Raw genomic sequence first — 23,863 nt, forward strand, 5'->3', positions numbered from 1 at the left:
TTAAAAGGTTGCTCCCAGCTTGGAGCTGTGTATCAGGCAGGCAGCCAGCCACTCAAGGGGGCGGCGCCAGATTATGGACCCTATAGACCCCCACAGGGTTCAGGGCCTGGTAGCAACTACTATCTCTGCACCCCTAAATCTACACCCTCCAGCTGAAGTCTGCACTGCCTAGAGAAAGATGCTTTAGCCCTCTCTACAGCATAAACAGGAGTTGAGATGGGGCTATATTATTTTCAAGCAGACAGTGTAGGTAGTCACTCATCCATCTGCTGTCTATGTACAGGTAATATTGGAGATTACAGCAGACCTCAGTGTAAGGCTGTATTCACACAGAGTAACGCCAGGCGTTTTTTGTGTGTTTTTTGCACATAGCGCCGCGTTTACGCCGCGTAGCGCCGCGTTAACGCCGCGTATACGCCGCGTTAACGCCGCGCTATTTAGCGGTGGCGTTGCCCGGCGTTAACGCGGCGTATACGCGGCGTTAACGTGGCGCTACGCGGCGTAAACACGGCGCTATGTGCAAAAAACACACAAAAAACGCCTGGCGTTACTCTGTGTGAATACAGCCTAAGGCTGCATGCACATGAATGTGTGCATGTGCGGGGCCCATGGGAATATCACACAGATGGCACATGGATGTATGTGTAGCATGCCTTCCACGGGCCTAGTCCTTTCATTAATGAGCTCAGGCTGCAAAATGGACAGGAATAGGACCTGTATTGAGTTTATGAGAGAATAATAGGTCAGTGTACTAACCTTTAGAAACACAGTTAGCACAATGACAAGGCACACTTGTGTGCATGGAGCCTTAAACAACTTATTTACACTCAGCTAGGATAACTACTGTAGTAGGTCTTCTGACTGACATATCTTTCATGACAGAAAGGAAATGTGCGTTGTCTAGAGGAGACTTGTCCACCAATCTCCTGCGCAAATCCAGTAAAAGAACCCAATAAGTGTTGTCCAATCTGCAAAGGTAAGAGCTCCAGAGGAAATAAATTGTGTACTTCATGTCAATCTCTTGATATTCACTTAGCATAATGTGACTTTTGTTTATTTGCTGTATCCCTGTTTTTTTTGTAGTCTGTGTCCAGGATGGAGTGGAGTTCTTGGAGGGTGTAGAATGGGAACCTGAAAGTGACCCATGTAGCACTTGTGCATGTTTGAATGGCGACACTGTGTGTGGGGTCAGTCAGTGCCCCCCACTTTCCTGTCATCACCCAACCCACAATGACGGTAATGTCTCATTACAGTATACTAATTTATTCCGTACATAGATACATTTTTAGTGGAATGGGGGGCGCAGAGGTAGGCTTAACGCCTATCCGCCACATAAGAAGGCTCAATTCTACACCATTGTACATGGCAGGTGGAGGTTCATGTCAGATATTTTTGTCTCAGAGGTTCAACTTATGCCTTTGGCTGTATATATGTAACACATTTGATAGATACCATAAATGTTCACCAATGTTGATGGATGCTACATGAGGTCCATGATACCTCTGGATTACATAGAACAAATGTGCAAGCATATTGATGGAGATTCGGACATGTTTATCAGTGGCGTTATATTGTTGTATCCAAATTTATCAAGACCGTACACAAGAGATAATACATTTGGTACATCTTACCCGGATAGATACGTCATCATACCAAGTCATGGCTGTAATGCAAGCACCCCAATAGTTTCTCATTGTTATACACTCACCGGCCACTTTATTAGGTACACCTGTCCAACTGCTCGTTAACACTTAATTTCTAATCAGCCAATCACATGGCGGCAACTCAGTGCATTTAGGCATGTAGACATGGTCAAGACAATCTCCTGCAGTTCAAACCGAGCATCAGTATGGGGAAGAAAGGTGATTTGAGTGCCTTTGAACGTGGCATGGTTGTTGGTGCCAGAAGGGCTGGTCTGAGTATTTCAGAAACTGCTGATCTACTGGGATTTTCACGCACAACCATCTCTAGGGTTTACAGAGAATGGTCCGAAAAAGAAAAAACATCCAGTGAGCGGCAGTTCTGTGGGCGGAAATGCGTTGTTGATGCCAGAGGTCAGAGGAGAATGGCCAGACTGGTTCGAGCTGATAGAAAGGCAACAGTGACTCAAATAGCCACCCGTTACAACCAAGGTAGCCAGAAGAGCATCTCTGAATGCACAGTACCTCGAACTTTGAGGCAGATGGGCTACAGCAGCAGAAGACCACACCGGGTGCCACTCCTTTCAGCTAAGAACAGGAAACTGAGGCTACAATTTGCACAAGCTCATCGAAATTGGACAATTGAAGATTGGAAAAACGTTGCCTGGTCTGATGAGTCTCGATTTCTGCTGCGACATTCGGATGGTAGGGTCAGAATTTGGCGTCAACAACATGAAAGCATGGATCCATCCTGCCTTGTATCAACGGTTCAGGCTGGTGGTGGTGGTGTCATGGTGTGGGGAATATTTTCTTGGCACTCTTTGGGCCCCTTGGTACCAATTGAGCATCATTGCAACGCCAAAGCCTAGCTGAGTATTGTTGCTGACCATGTCCATCCCTTTATGACCACAATGTACCCAACATCTGATGGCTACTTTCAGCAGGATAATGCGCCATGTCATAAAGCTGGAATCATCTCAGACTGGTTTCTTGAACATGACAATGAGTTCACTGTACTCCAATGGCCTCCACAGTCACCAGATCTCAATCCAATAGAGCATCTTTGGGATGTGGTGGAACGGGAGATTCGCATCATGGATGTGCAGCCGACAAATCTGCGGCAACTGTGTGATGCCATCATGTCAATATGGACCAAAATCTCTGAGGAATGCTTCCAGCACCTTGTTGAATCTATGCCACAAAGAATTGAGGCAGTTCTGAAGGCAAAAGGGGGTCCAACCCGTTACTAGCATGGTGTACCTAATAAAGTGGCCGGTGAGTGTACATTTGGTTTGATCGCTGCAAACTGTTTGCCATGAGTCATGACCCTTTCATGGCTTTTGTAGTTAACATATGTCTTGAATGCTAGGCGAGTGCTGTCCGGTGTGTGATACATGCACTTACAACCAGAGAGTGTACAGTAATGGACAAGACTTCACAGACCCAGACAACCCATGCCAGAATTGCCACTGTCAGGTGAGAGAATAGATGTTTTCTCTTTGACATGACATGTATGTCTCTGTGGATAAGGAAAATACTTCTGAGAGATAGCGAATTACCTTTACAGATCAATTACTAATATATTGACTTGTGCTCAGGATGGGACTGTCCAGTGTACCCCTGTTGTTTGCCCTCCTGTGTTATGTTCCAGGCCTGAGAAGAAGCCTGGTCACTGCTGTGCCAAATGTCCAGGTATGAGTCTATTTCACCTGAGAGCCAGATGTATGCACACATGAGTAAGCATGATACTGTGTATTTGGATCCATATAATTCCTAATGATCATTTTTGTATGATGTCTGGCCATACTCAGATTGTAGATATCAAGATAATATTTTCCTGGATGGAGAACAGTTTTCCAACCCAGACAATCAGTGTCAGGAATGTGGATGCCATAATGGACATGTGACATGTGCGGACAGAGGATGTCCAGGACCTATGTGTTCATACCCACTGCCAGGAACCTGCTGTAACAATAACTGCAATGGTAGGTTTGGTTACTTTGCAGATGTGGGTTATCAATAGTACAGTTACTATGAAAGGCTTGTCTGCTTATATGTACATGGTGTTAGGTATGAGAGACAGAGGAATGTGAGGAATGATAAGGTACTGGTTATAACACATTGAAAACACTTCCCCAGAATAGGAATATAGAAGTCTGACTAAATGGAAAAAACTTGAGACAAACAATCGTAATCGAGATGGATGATAGTACAATGCAGTCCATAACAAGCAGGTTATTGTAGCATTCAGTTTATTCTATTATATTTTTGTTTTAATGCACTGACATTGTCTCAATTTTTCACAGGTTGCAACTATGCAGGAAAAGAATATCCTAATGGTGCAGATTTTCCCCACCCTACAGACAAGTGTAGACAGTGTCACTGTATTGTAAGTATTTACAATAGAAAAAAACATTAGAGTCAGAGTTTGATCACTGCCAGTAGTGTTGTGTAACATAGTTAATTTATATACTAATACCAATGGTAACAAAAAAAAAATCAAATATTCTGTAGCCTTCTTTCTGACCACTAAGCCTAATAACAGTCTGTCCCTGTTCTGAAGGATATTTCTTTATAGCAGTCATCTCATTAGCAGCAAATGCAGGATTACAATGATGATGTCATATATATGTGTGTGTATAATATAGGGACACCATTTTCAGTAGGTGTGGACACAGTCTATCTACCCCTTTAAATGCACGTCTCAGAGCATGCATAGAAAACTCTCCCATAGATTGTATTGAACATCTCTAGAAAATAGACTATTGTGCCATCACTGAATTACCATTTACTTACATTGTAATTGTTAGAATAATATATCAACTTACAGCTATTAAATATTTTTTTAATCAGAGTTAATATCCTGATAGGGTAATGATGGTAATCTCTGACATTTGTATTTGCAAATCAGTAAAAAGTGTTTTTAATTTTTTAATTAAGATTATTTACAAAGTCACTTCCTTTTTTCATCTGAGTTGCACTTGAGCAATATAATTTTGCTTACTTTTGGATGAAAAGTTATGAGTAAAAATAAAAAGTCACTAGTGCATACATGTGCGTTACCTTGGTATAACCATAACAAAGCATAAGGCTGGGGTTTTGAAAATCGCAGCATGTCGATTATATCTACAGAAACGCCGGCGGCTTTCCTGTAGATATAATTGTAACAGAAAGTACGCGGAGGAAAACTCAGTGATCTTTCTGTTCAAAGCGCTGCGTTTCCGGCCCGTGGAGCCTTAGCCTTAGGGTAAGTTCACACAGAGCTTTTTGGTCAGGATTTTCAGGCCGTATCCGCCTCAAAATCCTGACCAAAAAGACAGCTCCCACTGAAATCAATGGGAGCCGGTCAGTTCTTTTTTCTGGGAGCTGGTTTGTTCCAGCTCCCGTAAAAAGAAGCGAGATGCTCATTCTTTCAGGCTGATTCGCCTCGCGACATCCGCCTGAAGACACTCCCTCCCGACTAGGCCCATTTATTTGGGCCTAGTCCAGAGCAGATTGCGTGACTGGATACTGGTGCACTACACCGGCATCCAGTCGCAGCTATCCGTGTGAACTTACCCTTAAGGAGGTATTCCCATCTTAGACAAAAATCAGCAAAATATCGATTGAAAGAAGAGGTTTTTCTCAATAATAGTATGGGACATTATTTCGCTGGGAGGCAATGACTTCTATCATCATAGATAACTATACTGCTAGGAGTCCCGCTCCAAGTGTACTATACAGGCTGTTGACTCCAGCGAACAAACAGACCAAGTTATGTTAATCTATAACTCATATATTTTCACATCAGAATCCATATAAACCTAATGAAAAAAAACTAAATAAACCTTTATTCCATAACAACGCATAGTTGTCCAATGATATATCTAGTCACAACAAATAACTAACCTAGCCACTAGTACACATGGACACATCTTCTACTGATTCACTTGTACATCCTGTCTTGTTTGTGTGTCTTTCTGCAGAACGGTAATGTTCAGTGCCTTACTAAGCGTTGCCCACCTGTTCTCTGTGCTGAGCCATTCCCAGTCGCGGGGGAGTGCTGTCCGCAGTGTCCAGGTAAGACACAATATGGAACTAAGTCAATAGCTGTAAATGAGCAAGTAACATAAATAAGCAAGTAAATGGATATGCAATGAGTAAATCTAAAAATATCTAGATTTCCATAAAGAAATGACCACACATGCAATAGAGCTGCTCCCTTGTTATTTCTATACATAATGCACAGCAACAAAATCACTTGCTATAAAAGAGTATTTTGCCTAAATTTATTTTCAATAGCAAAATCTAAGGGGCACGGCTTACCTGGACACAGTTTGGTTTAAGATGTGCCATTGGCATATCCCATGAAATTGGTAATAGTGTGTATAGTATGTATATCTGTGTGTGAATGCAGAACAGAACAGGTTACATTTACAAGACAGATGTAAGTGTGTGAAGTTTATAATCATGTAATGTATGAAAAACATTGTTATCCTTAAAAGCTGAATGCTAGATATAGTTGCTTAAGCTTGAAACTGGTATAATTCTATATGATAAGATGGCGCCTGCATCCAGGATGGGTGTAAGAAAAAGAAATGCTTGGCTTGCTGCCAGAAAACATCTCCCCAAGGTTACCAGGCAGGACCGGGAGCTGGCTATATATGGAACTGCTTAAACTTTTCTGTTTGATTGCGTTGTATCATACCAATCAGGAATGAATATGAAAACTTACGTTGTTGTTATCTCTCTTCCTTTCTCTGATACTATTTAACCCCCGTGGTCTTAAATAAAAGTGTGTCAGCACACAATCCTCAGCTGAGAGAGGAACTAATACCAACATATAGAGTGGTGTGACTTCTTCACTGCCTGGCACTCAGCCTAATTAATTAGGACGACGACAGTTACCGAGGATTATTGGTCAAACACGGCTTTGACCTTATCAAGTGCATTCTCTGTACAGTGGAATATGTTGTTGCTTTATGAATTTTGAATAATATGTACGAATACTAATTTTTATGTTTGAGAATAATATTAAAATAAACCATAATTCTTACTACTATACTAGATCATATAAATAGCATAATAATAGGGACTTGCAGCTTTATAATCTATGCCTGTAGGAAAAGTGATGTCCAGTGGAAGCCTGCGCTTAGTTTTGTGCTGAGAGGTTTGTGTTGCTTTTAAAATTAGAATAAGATGTTGCAGTATTTTGCTAATTATTGCATTATTTTTGCTTTCTTCAATGTAACTGATAATATTCCTTTGTTTTCACAGTACCACCTGCTGACTGTCCTTACTCTGGAATCACTTACAGACACATGCAGCGATTCTATGATCCATCAGACAAATGTCGTGACTGCATATGTAACAATGGCACAATTACCTGCCAACGAAAGCCCTGTGCCCCTATAGGATGTACCCACCCTCTCAAAGGAGACTGCTGCCGATCCTGTGATGGTAGGTCCACATGCAGACAGCATTGTTCAATGTTTAAAACATCCATGGGAACATGTATTTCCTGTACACAGAAAACATTAAGGCTAAGACCCCACCCACGTATTACAACCTTTTTACTGCTGTTTTTCTCTTGGGATGGCCCTTTTTAGATGACAGAATTGCTATATGTTGGACTTGGAATTATATCAAATCTAAAATATATAAATAATTATCACTGTATACTTTTTCAGAAATCTTTTTTCTATAATTTATTTTCAGGATGTCTTCTATCAGGAAAAGAGCTTGCCAATGGAGAGCAGTTCACACAACCATCAGATCCCTGCTCAGTATGTGTTTGCTGGGAGGGTAGTGTGAACTGTGAGCCGAAAAATTGCCCATTACTGAACTGCCCTTATCCAGCTCCTGGCCAGTGCTGCAAGGAATGCCAAGGTAAGTATGGGCACTAATTAACCCTCTCTTGTCTCTGGTTCTTGAACCCTCTGTTTACATAATGTCATTTCTTTGTGTCAGATCTCAAAAACTCTGTTAGCTCTTCATGGGCTCTATTTGTTTCATGCTTATCTTCTTTTCTCATGTTGGTCTAACCCTTTAGCTTCTTACTTGTAATATATGGCATATCACCCTTTTTGTATAGCAAGTAATATAGCTATAACTATCTGTATAAAAAAATGCAATTTCTTGTATAACACTTAATATTTCACAAAATTATCTTCCACTGAATAATTACATCAAGTTGATGTTATACACATTACATGTTTTTTCAATGCTTTGTATGCTCCATCTGTGTTGCAAACATTACAGTTTAGAACAAAAATGGATACTATATTAATATATGATATGTATATAGCATTACATTAGCATTATATAATTTGTATTAATTGTATATATTATACATTATTTCACAGATTGCCAGTATCTGGGGGAGGTGTACCTGAATGGTCAGGAGTTTTCATCACCGCAGGATTCTTGTAGTCGTTGTGTCTGCGCTGATGGATTCGTCACATGCAGTAAAAAGCCTTGCTATAAAGCTGGTTGCACTCACCCTAGCACCCCTTCAGGAAAATGCTGTCCTGTCTGTGATGGTTAGTAAGTTGGTCTATATCAATCAGTTACTTTGTATTAGCTTTGTATATATTTAATATTACTGTAAACTATAAGACCTTATTTACTTTACCTATCAGTATACATCTACCCTACAAATTCAGTACTGTATATATTTCTATGCTGTACATTCTGCTATACAGTTTAGGAGGTTGGGTTAGAAGAGCACAATACTTGCTTTGCCTACTTAACCAATACTTTATTTCCTCACTGTCTATTGCCTATGCCTGACTCTTAATACCTTGTTCTTTCATGTTCTCCATAACAGGATGTTCATATAATGGAGTGGAACTGATTAATGGTCAGTCTATCCCTGACCCTTCAAGCCCACAGTGTTCGGAATGTACTTGTAGGGTGAGTTTGTAGGTCAAGCACAGTACAAGGAATGTGTATTGCCTCATCACATCATAGAAAGCAGATGTAAGCCTATTCAACTTCTATCCTTGCTTTGTTTTTACTTTACTGAAATCGTACTTTGTTTTTAGTTTAATGAAAATTTTCAAGAAAGAGGGAAATCCTTAAATGCTGTTACAAATGGTATGGGCCCCAACTCAAACATCTGAAGTTCAGAAGGGTTACAAAGATGAACCTTTGATGGAAAAAACTTTGTGCAGTGTATGTAAAAAGCAAAAATCTGAGCTTGGGCCCCTCGCACAACTGTCAGCCACATCAGTTACATTTTAACAGCATTTCCATCTCCCTTTCCTTTTATGTCTGGCTTGAGACGAATATGAAGACTTGTTCACAACATGTCTGTACACACAGGCTTCCCTTTATTCCTATCCACTGTCTGCCCCCTTGACTATACACTGACTATATGCTTATGTCTTCTTTCTGACAGAGGAAGACTGCATATCATAAATCTTCCTTAAGTGTCTAAAGCCAGTGCGCCAGAGGGCAGAGGTTGTAAATTTACAATAAACAGACTGCCAGCCAAAGAAAATCAAAAAGATCACGAAATTTAATTAGCCTTAATGAGAGTGACTGCTGAGTCTCCCTGGCTTGTAGACCCTGCCACAGCTGTGACCACAAGAATCCCTATAGTACCCAACACTGATGAGACAATAGAGATACTTTTATACATAGGGTGATATTGCTGATGCATTTATCTGCTCTTATATGAAATAACATTGCATGCAAAGTGGTGAGTTTAGTGTCTTCTGATTTATACAGGCAGGATCTGTACAGTGTACACGCAAGCTTTGTCCTCCAGCTACATGCCCACATCCAGTAACTGGACCTTGTGATTGTCCTCTGTGCCAGGGTGAGTTTCTGAACATACTGCATAGGCCTCATGAGCCTCTAAGATACCTTCACTGTAGACTTGAGCTCATAAATTTCACCATCCACCATTATTTTAAAGACAATCATCTATTGTAACATCTATACATACATTTGACTTGCAACTATTTAGCATATGATTAGTTATGCAGATTCATGTCATATACAGTCCTATGAAAAAGTTTGGGCACCCCTATTAATCTTAATCATTTTTAGTTCTAAATATTTTGGTGTTTATAACAGCCATTTCAGTTTGATATATCTAATAACTGATGGACACAGTAATATTTCAGGATTGAAATGAGGTTTATTGTACTAACAGAAAATGTGCAATATGCATTAAACCAAAATTTGACCGGTGCAAAAGTATGGGCACCTCAACAGAAAAGTGACATTAATATTTAGTAGATCCTCCTTTTGCAAAGATAACAGCCTCTAGTCGCTTCCTGTAGCTTTTAATCAGTTCCTGGATCCTGGATAAAGGTATTTTGGACAAACAATTCAAGTTCAGTTAAGTTAGATGGTCGCCGAGCATGGACAGCCCGCTTCAAATCATCCCACAGATGTTCAATGATATTCAGGTCTGGGGACTGGGATGGCCATTCCAGAACATTGTACTTGTTCCTCTGCATGAATGCCTGAGGATTTGGAGCGGTGTTTTGGATCATTGTCTTGCTGAAATATCCATCCCCGGCGTAACTTCAACTTCGTCACTGATTCTTGAACATTATTCTCAAGAATCTGCTGATACTGAGTGGAATCCATGCGACTCTCAACTTTAACAAGATTCCCGAGGCCGGCATTGGCCACACAGCCCCAAAGCATGATGGAACCTCCACCAAATTTTACAGTGGGTAGCATGTGTTTTTCTTGGAATGCTGTTTCTTTTTGGACGCCATGCATAACGCCTTTTTTTTATAACCAAACAACTCAATTTTTGTTTCCAAAATGAAGCTGCCTTGTCCAAATGTGCTTTTTCATACCTCAGGCAACTCTATTTGTGGCGTACGTGCAGAAACGGCTTCTTTCTCATCACTCTCCCATACAGCTTCTATTTGTGCAAAGTGCGCTGTATAGTTGACCGATGCACAGTGACACCATCTGCAGCAAGATGATGCTGCAGCTCTTTGGAGGTGGTCTGTGGATTGTCCTTGACTGTTCTCACCATTCTTCTTCTCTGCCTTTCTGATATTTTTCTTGGCCTGCCACTTCTGGGCTTAACAAGAACTGTCCCTGTGGTCTTCCATTTCCTTACTATGTTCCTCACAGTGGAAACTGACAGGTTAAATCTCTGAGACAACTTTTTGTATCCTTCCCCTGAACAACTATGTTGAACAATCTTTGTTTTCAGATCATTTGAGAGTTGTTTTGAGTAGCCCATGATGCCACTCTTCAGAGGAGATTCAAATAGGAGATCAACTTGCAATTGGCCACCTTAAATACCTTTTCTTATGATTGGATACATCTGGCTATGAAGTTCAAAGCTCACTGAGGTTACAAAACCAATTTTGTGCTTCAGTAAGTCAGTAAAAAGTAGTTAGGGGAATTCAAATCAATAAAATGATAAGGGTGCCCATACTTTTGCACCGGTCAAATTTTGGTTTAATGCATATTGCACATTTTCTGTTAGTACAATAAACCTCATTTCAATCCTGAAATATTACTGTGTCCATCAGTTATTAGATATATCAAACTGAAATGGCTGTTGCAAACACCAAAATATTTAGAACAAAAAATGATTAAGATTAATAGGGGTGCTCAAACTTTTTCATAGGACTGTAACTGCATTGTTACTGTTTTGCTCCTGGCAGAGGAAAACTCTTTTTCTTCTTGTATACTACAAATTACAATCTGTTGTCACATTCCCTAATAGCTCAGTGTGTTATTAGATTGATTCCCAAGTGAAAGGCCTTGGGTCAAATTGAGGATCAGCCTTGAAGAAGATTTCGCAAGAAAAGAGAAACAGCATCATCTAGCTCATCGATAGTGGTCTGTCAGCCAAGAAAATTGCCAAACTACATGTGAGGGCCATGATAGTTGGAAGAATAGGAAATGAATAGAGATGAGCAAGTAGTATTTGATCGAGTAGGTATTCGATAGAACACTACGGTATTCGAAATACTCGTACTTGTTCGAATACTACTCGCTATTCACAGTAAAGATTCGATTCAGAACCAGCGTTGATTGGCCGAATGCTGTACACTGTATAGCATTCGGCCAATCAACGCTGGTCAATGCATTCCTATGAGAAAAAGTCAGCTCCCGCATAACCGCAAGCTGCCAGCTCTCCCGACTAGCAAGGACGTGCCTGCTGCAGAACCAGCGTTGATTTGCCGAATGCTATACAGTGTATAGCATTCGGCCAATCAATGCTGGTTCTGCAGGACGAGTAAGGGCCGGTTCACATTAGTGCTTGCCTCCCGTCCGGAAGAAGTCCGCAGGAGGACCCCCCCAAATGGAATATCAGCGCAACTGCAAGCGCTGTGCAGTTAAAGCGCACGAACCCCATAGACTATAATGGGGTCCGTGTGCTTGCCACACACTGCCCGCACGAACCAGCCCTTACTCGTCCTGCAGAACCAGCATTGCATTTTAACTGCACAGCTTTCCTCCTAAACACTCTCCTCCTGCTACTTGTGGACTTGGTGACTCTCCTTTAGTCGAATAGTCGTTTCCCCTGAAACGAGCATTTTTTCCCATAGACTATAATGGGATTCAATATTTGATTGAGTAGTCGAATATTGAGGCTCTACTCGAAACAAATATCGAATCTCGAATATTTCACTACTCGCTCATCTCTAGAAATGAAGTTCGTCCATTCTTTCAAAAATCAAGAAGTGGACATCCAGGCAAAATATCGGAGACAACATGCCGGCTGATCACAAAGTGTATCAGCTCTGGTGTGACAAACACGGTAGTAGAGGTGGCTTGTATGCTTCATAATAGTAATAGTTATATGATAGGCGTCCACATATCTGGAATGGTGAAAAGGTAAAAAAAAGGTGAAGAAGCCTTAACTTCAATACCATCATAATAAGTATTGATTCGACTTTTTTTTTTTTTAAAGTATGAAATAGGGACAGTACAATATTGGAAACGGGTGATTTGGAGCAATGAGACAAAAGTCGATAGACTGGGCTCTGATGGGTGCAAATGGGTCTGGAAGAAACATGGAAAAGGGAACGAATTGAAAAATTGAAGGAGCTGTCAAGGAAGCCTGATGATATGGGGTTGTTTTGCAGACAAATGCGTTGGATACTTGACCAGGATTGATGGTGATCTCAATGCTGAGCTTATACACACACCGGCCACTTTATTAGGTACACCTGTCCAACTGCTCGTTAACACTTAATTTCTAATCAGCCAATCACATGGCGGCAACTCAGTGCATTTAGGCATGTAGACATGGTCAAGACAATCTCCTGCAGTTCAAACCGAGCATCAGTATGGTGAAGAAAGGTGACTTGAGTGCCTTTGAACGTGGCATGGTTGTTGGTGCCAGAAGGGCTGGTCTGAGTATTTCAGAAACTGCTGATCTACTGGGATTTTCACGCACAACCATCTCTAGGGTTTACAAAGAATGGTCCGAAAAAGAAAAAACATCCAGTGAGCGGCAGTTCTGTGGGCGGAAATGCGTTGTTGATGCCAGAGGTCAGAGGAGAATGGCCAGACTGGTTTGAGCTGATAGAAAGGCAACAGTGACTCAAATAGCCACCTGTTACAACCAAGGTAGCCAGAAGAGCATCTCTGAACGCACAGTACGTCGAACTTTGAGGCAGATGGGCTACAGCAGCAGAAGACCACACCGGGTGCCACTCCTTTCAGCTAAGAACAGGAAACTGAGGCTACAATTTGCACAAGCTCATCGAAATTGGACAATTGAAGATTGGAAAAACGTTGCCTGGTCTGATGAGTCTCGATTTCTGCTGCGACATTCGGATGGTAGGGTCAAAATTTGGCGTCAACAACATGAAAGCATGGATCCATCCTGCCTTGTATCAACGGTTCAGGCTGGTAGTGGTGGTGTCATGGTGTGGGGAATATTTTCTTGGCACTCTTTGGGTCCCTTGGTACCAATTGAGCATCGTTGCAACGCCAAAGCCTACCTGAGTATTGTTGCTGACCATGTCCATCCCTTTATGACCACAATGTACCCAACATCTGATGGCTACTTTCAGCAGGATAATGCGCCATGTCATAAAGCTGGAATCATCTCAGACTGGATTCTTGAACATGACAATGAGTTCACTGTACTCCAATGGCCTCCACAGTCACCAGATCTCAATCCAATAGAGCATCTTTGGGATGTGGTGGAACGGGAGATTCGCATCATGGATGTGCAGCCGACAAATCTGCGGCAACTGTGTGATGCCATCATGTCAATATGGACCAAAATCTCTGAGGAATGCTTCCAGCACCTTGTTGAATCTATGCCACGAAGAATTGAGGCAGTTCTGAAGGCAAAAGGGGGTCCAACCCGTTACTAGCATGGTGTACCTAATAAAGTGGCCGGTGAGTGTATGTGAGCATCCTACAAAATGAGTTACGTCATACGCTCAAGTACTAAGGGTATGGAAAGGACAACATAATGTTCTAGCAGGACAACTACCTGAAGCGTACATCAAGATTAGCGAAGAAGTGGTTCAATGACAATGAAGTAGAGATGCTGGATTGGCTCCAACAGCCCTCAGGCCTCAACCCAATTGGACACGAATGAAGTTGAAGAAAAAGCTGCATTTGTACCCAAGTGATTTGACCAGTATGCACCAACATTGGGAACATGTAGAAGAGACTTAGGATCAGATTTTGATTGAGATAGGCTTGCTTATGATTGAGAGCATGCCCAGAAGGATTCGGGCAGTGCAATAATAAAAGTTCAAATGTAGATTTTTAGCAGCAAAACAGTAATAATTAAGTTACATGACAAGAATCTGCATAATTAATCATATGCTAAATAGTTGAATGGCACATTTATGTATGAGATAGCCAAGGTGATTGTCTATAAAATGAGGGTAGTCTCACATTCAAAGCTGTAGTGGATGGTGAGACATGGAGAATGAAAGTCCAGAGTTCAAAACATTGTTACCCTTTTGTTTGTCAGTGTATATAATAGAGACTAACAATATAAAAAGAGAAATATTGTATATATACTTACTAAAGGACATATATATATATATATATATATATATATATATATATATATATATATATATATATATATATATATATATATAAACAACAACTTGATATTAAAGCATAAACCATTAAAGGACATATATTCAAAATTCAAAAAATGTATAGGATTAAAGGAAACCTGCCGGGTGTTTTTTCCACCATGAACTAATTTATCATATGCAGGTAATATCCATTGGTTTCTTCTGTTGAGCAAAGTGAACTTATAAATGTTTGAAACCATAAGAAGACATATGTAAATGACCCTAAATATTCACATTGGGCAGAGAGTAGCTTCAGCCTAGTCACACTGTTCCCTGCTAATCATCTTCCTGACAGTCCCCTCATTCCCTGACGTCAGCAGACCCTCTCCCTACATGATGTTCAATTCTAGCATGGGCTCCGATTGGCCACAGGCACCCCTACTCACTGTTCAGTTCCCGCGGTCTGAAGTGAGTAGGGTTTGACAAGCCACTTTGTACCACAAACTCTTATTATTATTATTATTATTATTTATTATGTGACCTATCAGATCTCTTAGCACAGTTGCATTGTCAAATTACCATGAACAACGTGCTCACTTAGTACTAAGAGAGTGGAAAAGTCCATGTACAGAAAACTGATTTTATATTCAAAGATTGTAAGTAAAGTTAAGCTTTATAGGCTGAGGCTTTTTTTTAATCTAAAGTCAGGAATGGCTTCAAAAGAAATGGGAAATATAAAGACAGCCCTTATCCCATCTGCTAAATCAATCCTGGCTTTGGCTCAAATCCTACAGCAAAATCTGCAACAAAAAATGCAGATTTTCTGCAATGTGGCCTCAGCTTATTATTGCTTATAGTAAGGCTACATTTATGCTTATCTGAACTGCCATATAATATCTGGCCCATGATAACCCTTTGTGTCTCCCCTGTTATAAGGATGCCATTTTAAAGGTCATAATCACATTGACGGCGAATCCTTCATGTCACCACAAAATGAATGTGAGCAATGCCGCTGTATGGTAAGTAAATGAGCAAATAAGCATAAAAGTCCCTTATAAATGAACAGAAAAGGACAAGTTTTGATTATTTGCAGTTCTTTCTCTATTATTTGTAACTAATTATCTGATGATTTTTCTTGTCAGAGAGGCCGTGTCACTTGTGGCCCCCGGCCGTGCGACACAGCAAGTTGCCCTCACCCTGGTGAAGATCCCTGTATGTGCCCGGTGTGTGATGGTTGCAATTACAATGGTCGAGACTGTGTCAATGGAGAGAGCTTTCCTGACCCTGATGATGAGTGCAGTCGCTGTACATGCAAGGTTAGCAAAATCCCTATTGAATTGTACTCCTAGAAAAAACACTTGTGTATATTTAAAAAGAAAAACCTATTAATACAAACTTTGTATTGATTTTCTTTTTCTGTCATTTTCTTTTTTCAACCAAGTTATAAATCTTTGTTACTTAACCAGGGTTGTGGAGTTTGTAGGGCAAACCACCAACTCCGATTCTGACTCCTACACAAAAGGCTGACAGCCACAGTCACTCAGAAGCAGTAAAAAAATCTAGTGTAAATATGTAACACACCATGCATCAAATCAATTATGCAATTTTAATAACTGTATAGTATAATTAAAAGTAATTAATAATTTTATTTTGAAGGCCGAGTTGGTAACTTTTTTCTGACTCCAGTTGTCACAGCCTAGAGGAAGGGAATATGAGGAGGCGAGTAGTAGTAGCGATAACAGCATCACTGGATAGGCTGAGTGCACATAAACCAGTCTCCCCAGCACACCTCCTATGCCGGACACCAACAATTTGGGCCTGCTGTGCTACCGGATGGTGTAGGTAGTAATTTCCCCAGGGTGCTTCCAGTTGGAGAGGGGTCCTCTTATACCCTGAGCTGGTGTGATGGTGTCCAGAAGGACCCTGATGTTAAAGGGGCTCTATCACTGGGAAAAGTCATTTTTAACTAATCACATGCTTGCATAGGCTTTAGAAAGTCTATTCCACACTTACCTTTAGTATGTAGATTGCCTCAGTGGTGTCTGAATAAGTCCGTTTTTATTGATATGCTAATGAGCCTCCAGCCAGCTCAGGAAGTTCCCAGCAGCCTCCTCTCTCCCATTATCTTCTATGCGTGTGAAGCAAACAGGAAGCTGAGTCATCAGCAGCAGAAGCAGTCTCCCATAGGAAACAACAGGGAAAGGTGTGCACCATCTATCGTGCACCAGTCTAATTAGCATATGAATATAAACAGACTTATTCAGAAACCACTGAGGCAATCTACATACAAAAGGTAGGTGTGAAATAGACTTTCTAAGGGCTATGCAAAGGTGTGATTAGTTAAAAATGACTTTTCCTAGTGATAGAGCCCCTTTAAAGCAGAAACGGCTTAGGAGGCAGTAGTACAGTGAAATAGGTTGAACTTTACTTGACAAGTGTAAATTGTTACCTTGCAGACTCTTAATGGGGGTACTAATCTCCCACTGTGCAGTATGCACAGACTTGGTCTTGAGGGATGCCCAGATGTAATAAGGCTCTAAGTGTCATTCACGCCACTCCAACAACTCTTTCTGAAACTTAGGCACAGCCAGCAGGTAGTACTGGGGGCTATAATACAAGGTAATCCTTTCTGGGCCTTATTACCTTTTGAGGCAGGTCCCAGATAACCCCTCCTAGCAGGCAGAACTCCTTCTCTCCTCCTGGCAATGTGTCAGAAGAGTTGACAGCAATAGAGATGAGCGAACACTAAAATGTTCGAGGTTCGAAATTCGATTCGAACAGCCGCTCACTGTTCGAGTGTTCGAATGGGTTTCGAACCCCATTATAGTCTATGGGGAACATAAACTCGTTAAGGGGGAAACCCAAATTCGTGTCTGGAGGGTCACCAAGTCCACTATGACACCCCAGGAAATGATACCAACACCCTGGAATGACACTGGGACAGCAGGGGAAGCATGTCTGGGGGCATAAAAGTCACTTTATTTCATGGAAATCCCTGTCAGTTTGCGATTTTCGCAAGCTAACTTTTCCCCATAGAAATGCATTGGCCAGTGCTGATTGGCCAGAGTACGGAACTCGACCAATCAGCGCTGGCTCTGCTGGAGGAGGCGGAGTCTAAGATCGCTCCACACCAGTCTCCATTCAGGTCCGACCTTAGACTCCGCCTCCTCCAGCAGAGCCAGCGCTGATTGGCCGAATTCCGTACTCTGGCCAATCAGCGCTGGCCAATGCATTCTATTAGCCCGATGAAGTAGAGCTGAATGTGTGTGCTAAGCACACACATTCAGCACTGCTTCATCACGCCAATACAATGCATTAGCCAGTGCTGATTGGCCAGAGTACGGAATTCGGCCAATCAGCGCTGGCCAATGCATTCTATTAGCCCGATGAAGTAGAGCTGAATGTGTGTGCTAAGCACACACATTCAGCACTGCTTCATCACGCCAATACAATGCATTAGCCAGTGCTGATTGGCCAGAGTACGGAATTCGGCCAATCAGCGCTGGCTCTGCTGGAGGAGGCGGAGTCTAAGGTCGGACCTGAATGGAGACTGGTGTGGAGCGATCTTAGACTCCGCCTCCTCCAGCAGAGCCAGCGCTGATTGGCCAGAGTACGGAATTCGGCCAATCAGCGCTGGCCAATGCATTCTATTAGCCCGATGAAGTAGAGCTGAATGTGTGTGCTAAGCACACACATTCAGCACTGCTTCATCACGCCAATACAATGCATTAGCCAGTGCTGATTGGCCAGAGTACGGAATTCGGCCAATCAGCGCTGGCCAATGCATTCTATTAGCCCGATGAAGTAGAGCTGAATGTGTGTGCTAAGCACACACATTCAGCACTGCTTCATCACGCCAATACAATGCATTAGCCAGTGCTGATTGGCCAGAGTACGGAATTCGGCCAATCAGCGCTGGCTCTGCTGGAGGAGGCGGAGTCTAAGGTCGGACCTGAATGGAGACTGGTGTGGAGCGATCTTAGACTCCGCCTCCTCCAGCAGAGCCAGCGCTGATTGGCCGAATTCCGTACTCTGGCCAATCAGCACTGGCTAATGCATTGTATTGGCGTGATGAAGCAGTGCTGAATGTGTGTGCTTAGCACACACATTCAGCTCTACTTCATCGGGCTAATAGAATGCATTGGCCAATCAGCGCTGGCCAATGCATTCTATTAGCGTGAACTGAGTTTGCACAGGGGTTCTAGTGCACCCTCGGCTCTGCTACATCAGATTGCTACATCTGATGTAGCAGTGCCGAGTGTGCATCAGATGTGTAGTTGAGCAAAACTGACTCAGCACTGCTAAGTCTCTGCATTCGCATAGGAATGCATTGGCCAGCCTTCGGCCAATCAGCGCTGGCTCTGCCGGAGGAGGCGGAGTCTAAGGTCGGACCTGAATGGAGACTGGTGTGGAGCGATCTTAGACTCCGCCTCCTCCAGCAGAGCCAGCGCTGATTGGTCGAGTTCCGTACTCTGGCCAATCAGCGCTGGCCAATGCATTCTATTAGCTTGATGAAGCAGAGTGTGCACAAGGGTTCAAGCGCACCCTCGGCTCTGATGTAGCAGAGCTGAGGGTGCACAAGGGTTCAAGTGCACCCTCGGCTCTCCTACATCAGAGCCGAGGGTGCGCTTGAACCCTTGTGCAGCCTCGGCTCTGCTACATCAGAGCCGAGGGTGCGCTTTAACCCTTGTGCACACTCTGCTTCATCAAGCTAATAGAATGCATTGGCCAGCACTGATTGGCCAGAGTACGGAATTCGGCCAATCAGCGCTGGCCAATGCATCCCTATGGGAAAAAGTTTATCTCACAAAAATCACAATTACACACCCGATAGAGCCCCAAAAAGTTATTTTTAATAACATTCCCCCCTAAATAAAGGTTATCCCTAGCTATCCCTGCCTGTACAGCTATCCCTGTCTCATAGTCACAAAGTTCACATTCTCATATGACCCGGATTTGAAATCCACTATTCGTCTAAAATGGAGGTCACCTGATTTCGGTAGCCAATGACTTTTTCCAATTTTTTTCAATGCCCCCGGTGTCGTAGTTCCTGTCCCACCTCCCCTGCGCTGTTATTGGTGCAAAAAAGGCGCCAGGGAAGGTGGGAGGGGAATCGAATTTTGGCGCACTTTACCACGCGGTGTTCGATTCGATTCGAACATGGCGAACACCCTGATATCCGATCGAACATGTGTTCGATAGAACACTGTTCGCTCATCTCTAGACAGCAAGTATCCCTATCTCAAGGCTGTCTTAATGTAAGCCTTGGGCTCAATCTTTTCCCTCAGGGGCTATGTGGAGAACCGCAGGGCTCAATGCAATAGAGCCAAGTCTCTGTCACCACTATACACTAACACTGAGACCCAATGGTTTCCTGACCAAAGTCTTCCAGACCCCGCACAATGGCCTGTTATAGGACAAGTATGGGGGAAGTCAGACAGTGGTGAAAACAACAAGAAATACATAGGGGAAATCTGCAAAACAATTACTTGCAAAATGGAGCATATAGATAAGAAATATATAACACTCCATAGGCACAAAGACAAGTAAAACAGGAGCACTCTGAGATGCTGCACAGTCAAAACTGGTGCCAACTACACGACTCTGACTCCAATTCCACAGCCCTGTACTAGAGATGAGCGAGTAGTGTTTGATCGAGTAGGTGTTCGATCGAATACTACAGTATTCGAAATACTCGTACTCTACACTACTAGCTGTTCGAAGTTTAAGGTTCGATGCAGAACCAGCATTTATTGGCAGAATTCTATACATTTCCAATCAACGCTGGTTCTTTTACCTTTAGAAGTCTTCTCCTTGCGCAGCGTCCCCGCGGCGTCTTCTGGCTGGAATTCACTCTGCCTAGGCATCCGGCCTAGGCAGAGCCGACTGCGCATGCGCGGGCAGACCGGGGTTGCGGTATCGGGGGGGAGGGGGGAGCAGGGTCGCGGCAGTGAGGGGGGGGAAGCAGAGTCGCAGCAGTGTGGAGGGGGGGAGCAGGGTCGCGGAGGAGGAGGGTGGGGGGGAGGAGGGTGGGGGGGAACCAGGGTCGCACCAGGGGAGTGGGGTTTGGAGGGGTGGCTTGCCACCAGGGTTGCGACTGGAATCTATGGGGAGGCCGTAGTCGTGGTACGAGTCAGGGGGGGAGGAAGGGGAGACCAGGGTGGCGGGGGTGAGGAGCACGGGGTTGCGGGAAGAGGCGGGGCAGGGGAAGTGGGAGGGGAGGCCAGGGTGTCAGGGGGGGGAGGGAAGGGGGGAGGCAGGGTTTAGCGGCAGGGGGAGAAAAGGGAGGCCGGGCCAGAGACAGCCGCAAGGCAATAGGGGAGGGGCCAAAGCCGCGCTGCAGGTGAGTCGCGCAAGGAGGGAGGGGGTCGCAGATGAAGTCGCGGTTATTGCTAGTTGTACATATTTGACATTTGTTCTGTAAGCTATTATTTGCATCTTAAATTGGTAAAGAATTATAAGGGACTGGCCATCAGACTCTGATTTCTCATCACATGTGCTCATTTAACGTCAGGGTCTGTCTTTTGTGTTATTTGCATCTTTCAGAAAGGAGAAGTGACCTGTGTGTCTGTTTCTTGCCCACGAACATCCTGTTTGCATCCAGTGACTCCACCAGGGGAGTGTTGCCCACGCTGCACAGGAATATGTAAGCACAATGGACGGGTGCTTCAGAATGGTGAAAATTTCCAGCTTCCTGGAGATATTTGCACGCAATGTTCCTGTAGGGTGAGTTTATGGTAGGAAAATACGATTGCCTGGGAAAACATTTACAGTAAAGAATCTATGCTATCAAATTTAAGAAATGCTCAAAATGAAGGTTTGCAGGTTCTTTTCAATGGCATTCACACACTACAGCACCCTAAATAATATAACACCAATGCTACACGGACAAAGCTGCAAGAAACACTATTATTTGTACTTCCTTTAGAATGAGATGGTAACATGCCAACGTGATCGATGTGAAAAAGACTGCAGCCATCCAGTGCCCTCCATATCATCTCCTTGCTGTCCTGTATGTGACCGCTGCCTCTATGAGGGCAAAGAATTCTCCAGTTATCAGACATTCTCCTCTGTGACGAACCCATGCCTCCGTTGTGTGTGTTTGGAAGGCAGCGTCACATGCACCCATGTTGTGTGCCCTCAAGTCTTCTGTTCCAACCCTGTGAGCAAGCCTGGTCAATGCTGCATGGAGTGTCCAGGTATGGTTGTAGTGAAGGATATTAAAAAAAAGTAGCATTCTCAAATTTTTATCTTTGTCAATGGACATCTAGTAGTCATGTGTCAAAATTAACTAGATAAGTTTACAAGTCTCATATTGTTGAACTGTCCTAGAGACCCCATTATCTCTCTTTTTCTGAGCCATGAAGAAGCTGAGACACTATTGTCCCTGATGTATAGATCTTATATTAGGTTACACCTTAGGAGAAATAAAGGAGTAGAGTTACATAGTATAAAAAAAGCCTGTAAGGTGGGGCAACACAATGGCTCAGTGGTTAGCACTGTAGCCTTGCAGCACTGGAGTCCTCAGTTCGAATCCGGCCAGGAACGACATCTGCAAGATTGGTTTAGGGTTTGGGTGATAGCTCCAATCTATGACATGTGGGAGGGGCATAAAAGCCAGATTGAAAGCAAAGTGTTTTAGCCACCTAAAACCTCAAGTGTTGTGCAATGATTGGGTGATGCCTTGTTATCGCCACTTGTTACAGACTGAGCAGGACAGAATCCTTAAAATGCGAAACCTTGAGTCATCAATCCAGCAAATCACTACACACCTAGGCCAAGATGTCCCTGAAGCCATTTTTCAACAGCACAATGCCAGGCTGTATGTTGCTCATGCTTCTGTGAGAAGCTTGCATTGACGAAATGTGCTACCGTGGCTTGCAGAGTCTCCGGACTTTCATTGGTCAGCAATTGCCCAAGTGTCTTCATTATGGCATACATTCCTTAGACATCACAAACAGATGCCAAGGCATGTAAGTGAGTGTATTTCTGCATGTCATGCTCATACTCAGAATGCTACGTTTTTGCAACGTGGGGCCCAGCCTCAACTTATTACAATAGTTGAAAGCTTCTGTAGTAATCAATATCCTTGGGGTTCAAAAGCTGCAGCATAAGGCTGGGTTCACACGGAGTTTTGTGGCTCGTCATTTGGTACGTACACGGCTGTGATTTTGCGGCGGCCGCAAAATAGTGCCGCGTGTACGGTACTGGCTCCAATGGAAAACAATGGGAGTGTATATGGCCTGCAAAAGATCCCGCGGCATGTACGTACCAAATGACGAGCCACAATACTCCGTGTGAACCCGGCCTAAGACACTTTGCCCTGCGGGTGTAAGATGCAGTGTGTGGATGGGATTTGTTTAAGTGAGTGTGCATTGCACAGCTTCCAACAATTCCACTGTGGCTAACATACTGCAAACTGGTGTTTAAAATAAAGTGCAATGTACAAAAAGTTCTTTATAGTAAACTGAACTATTAACAACATTTATTCCTTTATTTTGCCTGTGATTTATTTTTAGTGTGTAACTATGAAGGAAAAGAGTATAGTGATGGTGCCCGCTGGGTGCCCTCCTCAGATCCTTGTCTACAGTGTACATGCACAGTAAGTAACAGATAGTTTGTGACATATGTGATCAATATCTATATGCAGCGCAAATTAATCCAACTGAATTAACAGAGGACAGATTAGTGGTATAAGAAAATATTGCAGTATAGAATGGCATCCTGGGTCTTGTAGGATGTATTGTATTTGAGTCTGGGAGATAGATAGATATATATTTTTGAGTGCAGCTTCATATTATGGATCTGTAGCTTATCTTCATAGTACGGAACTACAAAAAAATCTTCATGTTACTGCACATAATGTGTGCAATGCCATATGTACAGACTGTCTCTCTTGGAAGCATTTTAGACCTCCATACATTAAGAGTCTTGGTGAGCCTGTCCAGAAAACAATTCATATAGAATGCCACTCTATGGGAGCCTTATTACAAATGTTAGACATAAGGGTAATTTATACATTTTGTTGGTATGTTAATAAGGGGTTACATTCATCTTGGTCATGGTACATCTAGGAGTGGCAGTCATTTTCCTCAACATCTGTGGGTAATTTAATCACCAATGACAGACTTGCCCACCATGATGAAAGCCACTTGAATGAGAAATGAATGTAGTTCTATACATGTATAATTCATTTTAATGTATCACTACTAGATATATAGTAATATGCTCTACTGTAAGTGAAAA

The 23,863-nt window shown here is 42.9% G+C and overlaps 1 protein-coding gene across 2 annotated transcripts in view; it reads left to right on the top strand.

Annotated features, from left to right (window-relative positions):
* The window catches only part of KCP (kielin cysteine rich BMP regulator), an 82,285-nt gene that overhangs the window by 46,864 nt on the left and 11,558 nt on the right, over positions 1-23,863 (top strand). For both annotated transcript variants that reach the window (XM_075273882.1, XM_075273883.1), the window contains 17 exons: positions 883-976; positions 1,084-1,236; positions 3,010-3,116; positions 3,239-3,332; positions 3,452-3,625; positions 3,947-4,029; positions 5,606-5,699; positions 6,897-7,079; positions 7,338-7,508; positions 7,985-8,161; positions 8,449-8,534; positions 9,354-9,444; positions 15,554-15,636; positions 15,760-15,933; positions 21,164-21,343; positions 21,546-21,816; positions 23,137-23,219. In XM_075273882.1, the coding sequence (XP_075129983.1) occupies positions 883-976; positions 1,084-1,236; positions 3,010-3,116; positions 3,239-3,332; positions 3,452-3,625; positions 3,947-4,029; positions 5,606-5,699; positions 6,897-7,079; positions 7,338-7,508; positions 7,985-8,161; positions 8,449-8,534; positions 9,354-9,444; positions 15,554-15,636; positions 15,760-15,933; positions 21,164-21,343; positions 21,546-21,816; positions 23,137-23,219 (2,298 nt within the window). The remainder of the gene's footprint in view (positions 1-882; positions 977-1,083; positions 1,237-3,009; positions 3,117-3,238; positions 3,333-3,451; positions 3,626-3,946; positions 4,030-5,605; positions 5,700-6,896; positions 7,080-7,337; positions 7,509-7,984; positions 8,162-8,448; positions 8,535-9,353; positions 9,445-15,553; positions 15,637-15,759; positions 15,934-21,163; positions 21,344-21,545; positions 21,817-23,136; positions 23,220-23,863) is intronic.

The sequence above is a fragment of the Leptodactylus fuscus genome, chromosome 5 (genome assembly GCF_031893055.1).
Source record: "Leptodactylus fuscus isolate aLepFus1 chromosome 5, aLepFus1.hap2, whole genome shotgun sequence".
Taxonomy (NCBI): Eukaryota; Metazoa; Chordata; class Amphibia; order Anura; family Leptodactylidae; genus Leptodactylus; species Leptodactylus fuscus.